This window comes from Mercenaria mercenaria, chromosome 18 (assembly GCF_021730395.1).
Source record: "Mercenaria mercenaria strain notata chromosome 18, MADL_Memer_1, whole genome shotgun sequence".
Lineage (NCBI taxonomy): Eukaryota > Metazoa > Mollusca > Bivalvia > Venerida > Veneridae > Mercenaria > Mercenaria mercenaria.
The window spans coordinates 51,336,429-51,345,420 of NC_069378.1; the positions used below are offsets into that span (position 1 = coordinate 51,336,429).

An 8,992-nucleotide genomic window follows, 5' to 3' on the forward strand; every position below is an offset into this window, starting at 1 on the left:
TATTGCAACAGCTAGAACAAGTATATGAAACGAGAATTGCTTTTTTGCTTGGTTAATCAGTATTTAAAATAGAAATATTTTAGATACATTTGCTTGTTTCTCTTTAACAACCTAATTTATCTCCACCTTCCCTTCCCACCACTCCTCACCATCTTTCCCCTCCACTCTCCAACTTCTCCAATGCATTTATCATATTTTACCGTAAGATAACTTGAATAAGGCGTTGAAAATTGCATGAAATGAATTTATATATGAACCGTGTAAAACAATCCGGCAAATTAACGAACATTCCCGCTAAAAACTCTTCAAACGTTATTGACACAATTTCTTGAAAAAGGAAAGACTGGAAAGTAAGAATCAGGCTTAAACGGGGAAAATACATTCAGAAAAAATACCACATTTTCAGCAATACAGACAAACGAAATGAAATTATTGTTAAGAACCGAGTTGTCAAGGTAAAAAACAATAGCAAATAGTACTGTACGATTTTTGTGACGAAATGACGTTAGGATGTAGTTTATAGCAAAAGTATATATATATCTTTAGTCGCTCTTTGTCTATTTTTCTGTTTACCTTACCGTTCAAAAGGTACAGATTTTAGACAAGATTGTAAACTATGGAGATTAATCTAAATGAAATGTAAAAATTCTTGCTCTGGACTGAACTCTAATATACCAGGATTTTTCTTTAGTTATTTACTAGGATAATTAACAAACCTAAACACGAGGTATAAATTTACCAGCAATATCGTTCCTTTCGTTCACTAAGGCAGTTTAGCTACTTTCGCTTTCATAGAAAACATACTACATTTGTTTTTATAGTATTAAGCTAATTACGTTTTCTTAGCTTAATGCATTAGCAAACTAGCTACAGTACTGTACTTGTTTTCTTAAGTAATACATAAGAATTTGCCTACTTTAAATTTGTTTTCCTAGTAAAATACATTAGAAATTTAACTACTTTCGTTTTCCTAGTATAATACATTAGAAATTTAACTACTTTCGTTTTCCTAGTTAATTACATTAACAGTTAAATTTTTTCTGCACAGGTAAATTCCGTTTTCATTCCCCGCTGAAGGTGCAGTAATATGTATTCGGCCTTATCCTGTCCGTCCGTCAGTGCGTGTGTCCATCCGTCAGAAGTTAAAAATGATTATAATAAAAAAAGCTAGTAGCTAGAGTGACCAAACGTTGACTGCTCACATATGGTGAAACCCCAACTGACCCAGTAAAAGCAGAATCTTGCATCTTGATTTGGTTAAAAATATGAATTTAGTTTACTCTATACTGGGGGAGGGGGTGTTCGCGCGCATCTTTGACTTTTATCAGGATCATTTCAGTAACTGCAGTTATAGCATATAGCCCTTTTATTGTTTTACAGTCCATACATTCCCACATAACAAAGTACTCCCGAAATCAAACACAAATATAGATGACTATAGGGCGGTGGTGTATGCACATCATTCTTCAGTATCCCTTCAGAAAAGTTCTAAGTTCTGCTGTTGAATATTGCAAAATAAATCCGTGAACATTAGTACAAATATTTAGACTATAATAATCACAGACAGTTCTTGTCCTTTAATTGAACATTTTATCTTTCAAAAATATTGGGTACGCTCATTTACAAAAAAAAGCACCATCTTATTCGGCGGGGGATTTTCAGTTCAATGAAATTTGAGTGGTTGTTATGTTTTTTCTTTTTTTTCTTGTTTCGCAAAATAACCTACTGTTGGCTATTCCGGTTAATACTCCGTCCATCTACACCTAAAAAGGTTTCTGGATAAGTATTCCTTCCTGGTGTAATTCGAGCATATTGGAATGGAAATAGATTTTAGTTTTCTTGCTTTGTTTTTTTTCTTTCTTCTTTTCAGATGCGTGGTAATAAAGCCTTAGATTACAGACATATTAAAAATAATTGAACTCACACTATTACTAACTTTAAAAGACTAGAAATAATGTTTGTGATTCTAGGTCTGATTGGCAAAAGATGGCAACGGGTGGAAATCTTGGAAGTTTACAGAATGACGCATCTGACGCGTTACATGATTACACATGTGCACCATGTTCTGACGACGGCAAAAACACGGAGGCTATGTTTCAGTGTACTGACTGTCAAATCTTCTATTGTCAAAGATGTGTGACGGGTCACAACAAATTCACCAAAAACCACAATGTAGTTGACAAGGCTTCGAAATTCTTTGGTCAAGATAAAAGACAAACAGGATCAGTTACATCAAGTGCACTGCCGACAAATTTGTGCGAGGAACATCTAGGGCAAGTTATACAGATGTTCTGTGGACAACATGACACAGTGTGCTGTACAATCTGCATTGCTGTGAAACACAGGTAATCAAGGAACCTATTTAATCTGATATTTAATATTAATTCAGGGCACGTTTCTCTGGACTAAATTATAGTAGTAATATGATGGATGAAGCGGTGTTGGTGGTAGTGTGTGTGTGTGTGGGGGGGGGGGGGGGGGGGGGGGGCTGCGGATTGGATGGCTTTGCCTTGGGGGACGACACAAACTTTGCCACTTCCCTCAAAGTTTACACTTCAGGTAAAATAGTTTTACACTGTTTATAATTTTTTGTCAACCACTTCATTTGTTGGCAACTCGCTCCTCCTTTAGGCTTCCCTCAGCTATGAAATCGTTCCTACGCTAATGTTTAGATTTTTTTGATCATCTTTTGGAAAACATGACAGGATATTTCAACAGAGGCTGCTGTTCAAAAGATTAAGGTGAGACGTAAAGATTTGAAATACAGTCAAATCTGTGCCAGGATCACAGAATAAAGGCCACTACTACAAAATCTGATTAATGGGTCATATTTCTGTCTTCCCAGTTAACCATGAAGTTTTATTACATCTAATCTTTCTTTGCATATACAACCGTTCTTCTCTATTACTAAAGGATGAAAGGATAGGATAACTGTTGTAATCACATACCGTTTGTTTCAGATCCTGTGAAGGCGTAGATTATATCCCAAACATTGCCAAAGGTCTTCTCAAGACACAGGATAAGGCCAAAACTAAAACATCTTTGGAAAAGGTTAAAGACGATTTGCAGAGTCTGAAGTCCAGGAGGCAAAATGAATTGAAAAAGCTACGTACGCAACGTGATGATATAATTGACGAAATACATCAGTCTAAGAAACGTACTTTTGAAAGAGTTGAAGAGTTAGCGAAGATATCAATAAAAGAGGTACAGGATAAGCATAAAGAGATAGATGATGCTGTAACTGTTAGCATCAATAACATCGATGGCATGATGAAAGATGTGGAACTGGAACTCGAAAAATTCAGACATTCAAATAGTGACAACGAAGCTCAGACATTTGTGGACATAAAGTATGGGGAAAAGACGCTTTCAGACGTAAATGATTGCGTCAAAAAATATCTTGCCACAGTATCGGAGACCTTGGAATTTGAAGTGAACAATAGCATAGATACTTGTTTAAATGCGTTGCAGTGTCTTGGTAAACTTACAGTTGGGATCACAGATAACGTTCTTGGTAATAAATTAATATTAGTCGCTTTTTTTCTCTAAATATCTTTTTCAAAGTCATGTATTCCAGATGTGAAATGGTACTAAGTACAAATGTATCTAACGTTTAAGTAAAGCTCATCGACAGCATATTATATTTTCCGTTTTCTTTAATTTTTATATAAATAAAATAAAGACGTATGCATATAAGGAACATAATGTAAAGACATCGTTTCTATGAAGTTAATTGTTTGAATTTGATATTTTCGGAAGGTTATTAGTGTGGATAATTGTGAATGCCCGTCCTCAGTTGTTCTTTAGTCATCCCTTCATAGTTCTTTTTAAAACATAATTTGGACAGAAAAAAACTTGAAAGTGTTTATGTAGACTTTCTCTGAAAAGGCAGTTCTAAAAGGCTAGTGTTCTGCTTGTTTCCTATATCTATTGGACATTTTAAACCGTGTTTGTGTGTATTGTATGCCGCATTATTACCTTCTTTTGTGTTCCAGGTAGCTTATCAATGGATGACTTTCCAGAACAAAATGCACTACCGCAACACACGGAACAGTATGGGAACTCTGTTACAAGCCCAATTCCATGCGTTCCCGATGAACGGCAAACATATCTTGGTGTAAACAGTAAATCAACAGCCCATACTGATTACAACAGTTGCCCGTCTCCCTCATTTTCTTTTGACTCTCCTACGACAACGGCCAGTAACGGCTCAAGAATAAATCCCAAAGCAGTTACATCTACAACTACTTCATCTGGTGGACCAATGTTTGGTTCAAGGTCCACACGTCAACCTTCTAGAAGAAATATTTTTGAAAAACCAGTTACTTCAAGCAGCCTCTTTGGAGCACCAGCTACATCAAGTAGACACTTTGCAAACAGTCCCTTTGGACCACCTGTTACTTCAAACGGCCTCTTTGGAACACCAAGTGCTGCAAATAGCCACTTTGGAACACCAGTTACCAGAAGCGGTCTCTTTGGAACGTCAGGTGCTGCAAGCAATCTCTTTGATTTCTCTGGAACACCGGTTACCCAGAGTGGCCACTTTGGAGCGCCAGGTGCTGAAAACAGGTCTTTTGGTCCCTCTGGAACACCATTTGCCCAAAGCAGCCTCTTTGGCACGCCAGGTGCTGCTAACAGCCACTTTGGAACACCAGTTTCCCAAAACAGCCTTTTTGGAACGCCAGGTGCTGCAAACAGCCACTTTGGAACACCCGTTTCCCAAAACAGCCTTTTTGGAACGCCAGGTGCTGCAAGCCCCTTTGGAGCACCAGATACTTCTAGGAGCATCTTTGAAGCGCCAGTCACTGCAAACAACCATTTTTGAACACCAGTTACTTCAAGCAACCTCTTTTGAATTTCATTTACTTCAAGCAGACTCTTTGGAACACCAGTTGATTCAGGCAGCCTATCTGGAACACTACATTCTGCAAATCAACAGCCTCCTTGTATCCTCAATTGCTTCAAGTTACGTCTTTGGAACACCAGTTATTGCAAACACCCTCTCTGAAACACCATTTTCTTCGGACAGTGCCTTTCCAACTGTAAAAAAGCCTCTTTAGAACACCACTTACTGCTAGCAGTATTTTTGCAGCACCTGTTACTTCCTGAAGCAACCTTAAGGAGCAGCTTTGGCACATCATTTACTTCAAACAGTGTTTTTGGAGCACCTGTTACTACAAGCAGACTCTTGCCGGCAGCATCTCTGTAGTGTTGATGCTCTTAGCCACAAAATAGGATAAAAGCTCAAACAACAAAAAACTGAGGCAAATCTAAACGCTATGTTTTGGTTAGCACAGACAGCTGGACTAAAGATTTATTATATTTTCTGATTCTTTGTTATCAAAGTATACATTAATTATCATTATAACAGAGTTTCGGTTTCTCTTGGTGGTGTTAGGCGACCGTGGACGTGATTTCATTTTTACGCCGATACAATTATAGATCATATTGCGTTTTCCCAGCTTTTGATAGTGGAGGTAGGCCTCTTATGTCCACCGAATATTATTTCATCAAGAACAGGCGCTGGCCTTCCGCAAAACTAGCTGTATGTCTTCCTCATCATATAAAGAAATCTACGCCCGAGGCGGGCTAAAACCTAACACTGTGGGGAACATATGATTTAAAGTCAGTGACCTTAACCTCTCTGTCACCTCTCGAACAGACTCGGTCAAATCAAGTCTATTATATCTTTGTTTGGTTACGTTAAAGGATCTCAGAGGATTTTCAAAAAGATTTTACTGAAGTGGTTGACCTGAGCAATGAAAATAAAGCGTTAACAGCCAGTTAAGACGCCCTTACTCTGGCGACGGTATTTGAATTTTGAATTCCGGAAAAGGACTGCATAGGGGCCACGCTCTCGGACAGTACAACGCCATTAGAAACACCATAAACAACTGTTACTTATCTTTTGATGCATTTGCAATAAAGTCCAAGTGCAGAAACTTCACATAACTATGCGGTTGTTGATTTCAGCAATTACGTTTTTATTTCTTTACAAATGATATTCATTTTCAAAGGGAGACAAATATTTCCAAGAATGTGCAGTATCTATTATACGGGAAACTACCTTAGAATATGTAATGGTCAGATAGATTGTTTTACATGTCAAATATTTCTTTAGTTGAGGATATACACGTAAACCTTAACACATTTGTTTTTAATCTTTTACATGTATCAACGCTGCGTTTTGGGCACATTTATGAGCATCGTTTTTATGACCGTTGTTTTTGAATATTTGTATTAATGTTTTGTTTTGAATTTTTATTAATATTGCGTTTTAAACATTCTTACGAAAATTGCTTTTATGTCCTTTTTGTTTTAATTTTCTAACTAAGCGTTATGTTTTGAATATTTATTAACGTTTTTTTTTTTAATTTCCAAATTAATGTTGAGAAAATGTTTTTGTGCTTTCAAGTCTTATATATCCTGTTGCGTTTCGAGTTTCATTCAGTTGATGCACGTCATATCTGCAAGTCTGTAGCTCACATTCTACAGAATTTCACGAAAACATATAATACCCCTCCATCTTCCTCGAGGGATAACAAAACAAATTGCACTTCCGTGCTTACAATGTATAACAATGATCAATCATTCGAATGAAAAATTTTGTACATCTGCAAATGTCCTACCAAAGAAGCGCATTGAGGACTTTTTACCAGTTTACATCTGGCACGTCATTTTCCAATTTGTAAATCTTCAAAAGATAAATCTGAAACAATTACTGTTCATTTCCATTTATTCTTTACTGTTGTTAAGACGCATAATTTCATTAAGGATAATTACTTCTGATGTTTTGCAGGCAACGTTAGCCGAAACAAAACTCTAATAAACCAGGTGTGTGTCCATAGGACACTGATATCCCCTACTTCCAGTCACTGTAGATGGTTTCGTGATTTGAAATGTTTTTAGATAACTGCAACAAATATTTAGGCTTTTTAAATATGTATTTGTAACTTGGTCAAGGACCAAAAACTCTGGTCTATCTGCTATAATCCCAATCAGAACACTATATGCACGTAAGTTTTCTAGCAATCCTGTAATGTTTTACGACTCCTGTGTCAAATATTTTTGAGATACTTGTGACACGAACTTTTTGCCCTTAAAGCGACTAATCCATAGATAGTTTCTATCAAAAGTCTATAAAAAGTGAGTATCTTTAAAGTGACTAATGGGTACAAACTTATTGTCGTAAGTCTTTGCACGATATTCTCGTGAATACCCTAAAAATAGTGTTCAGAAGGTAGTAAACCGTTGCAACGCCTTTGAAATAATTTTAAAAATTTACATCCTTCTTGAATTTTTACCAAAATCTAACTTTTATTTTCATCTGCTTACTCATTTTTATGCGCCATATGTAAATTCCATGCAAAATTTGGTGGAAATGAACATATTGAAAATTTCACCCAAACTGTGAATAGCTTTAATGCATATCTTTCACTTAGTCAAGGACCATTACGTTGATCAGACTGACAGAATTAAAGCAAGGTACAAAACATGCCAAATTATATCCTTATGCAAGGTATTTTAAGGTTCATGCGATACAAACTTGCATTTTTTTGACAAAGGGGCATAACTCTGGCCTGGCTGAGTGAAATCTCAAACACAACCCCAGGTGCACAACATCACACGCCTATAATCCTAGGTAAAATACTTTTTGAGATACATACGACACAAACATTTTGGTATTTTTTATGCATATCAAGGGCCATGACTCTAGTATGGTTGTGTGAAATCTAATTAAAACGTCACACGCATAATTTCACATGTTGAATCACAATCCTGCGAGGTTCAACGTCTCTCGGTCAAATACATTTAGAGATATGAACAACAAAAATTTGAACGTACGGACGTACAAGCTGGTGTAACAGTGCAACTCTCAAGTATACCCCCATCAAAAGAATTAAGGGGTCACTAAAATGATTGAAATATGAAGAAGAGACTTGTCAGATTATAGTGATGAGCAGCATATACATTTTTATGCTGTATATACCTTTTACTGTTATATGATGCGATGTGGATATATTTACTGTGATAAGTCTTTTATAATTCTTCTATATTGAATGGCTATATACAATGTATTGATGTAGTGTATATTATGTTTCTGACGTTGTTTGTACATAGATGAGACTATAATAAACATTTAAACTAAACTAAACTACATGTAAGGTCTATCCCCTGTTCAAGTAAAGTCAAGCAAAATTTATTTAAAGTCGGATATCACAGGCACGGGTCCAGTGTATATTTTTTGTTTAATATAAAAAAAACAACCTTTTTTTTATATTAAACAAAAAATCACTGGACCCGTGCCTGTGTCGGATATCACAACAATATAACACAAGCTCTGCACCGTTCAAACAACCTTGATTAATATTTCTAAACAATTTTCAAACAAAGCACTTTTCTGTGTGCCAGTTATTTCATAATAATTCAGCTAAGTTATACCCGTCATAGTTCACTTTTAAGTCCTTTGAATTCTGATAATGTTCATATATAAACACAACAAAAACAATGAATTAAACAAGAAGGTCATGATGGCCCTATACCGCTCACCTGAGTTTAATTGCTTGCTTGAACAAATTTCTTTGCTGAAGCTTCAAAAACAAACAAAAAAGATGCTTCAAGATAAGTATTGAAATCTGTTAAAAAATTATACAGGTGGTCCAAATCTCTTTGCTGTAGCTTCAAAAACAAGAAAGTAGGTCAGTAGGTCTGGGTTAATAATATTAAGATGTGTATTGAAATCTGTATCAAAAGTTTTGCATGTAGTCCAAATTTCCATGCTGTATCTTCAAAAAGTAGGTCAGGTCTATTAAGACTATTCAAGATGAGTATTGAAATCTGTATCAAACATTATATATGTGGTCCAAATCGTTTTGATGTTGCTTCAAAAACAAGAAAGTAGGTCAGTAGGGGAGGACTAAGAACATTAAAGATGAGTATTGAAATCTTTATCGAAAGTTATTGACGTGGTCCGAATTTCTATGCTGTTAAG

At 36.0% G+C, this 8,992-nt stretch overlaps 1 protein-coding gene across 1 annotated transcript; it reads left to right on the forward strand.

Moving 5' to 3' along the window:
* Window positions 1-583: 583 nt before the first annotated feature.
* On the forward strand, window positions 584-6,719 carry LOC123538399 (uncharacterized). The gene is made up of 4 exons (XM_045322480.2): window positions 584-727; window positions 1,971-2,345; window positions 2,961-3,514; window positions 3,996-6,719. Exons 2-4 carry the CDS (start codon window positions 1,987-1,989, stop codon window positions 4,823-4,825), a joined length of 1,743 nt encoding a protein of 580 aa, XP_045178415.2. The 5' UTR covers window positions 584-727; window positions 1,971-1,986; the 3' UTR covers window positions 4,826-6,719.
* Window positions 6,720-8,992: the final 2,273 nt, after the last annotated feature.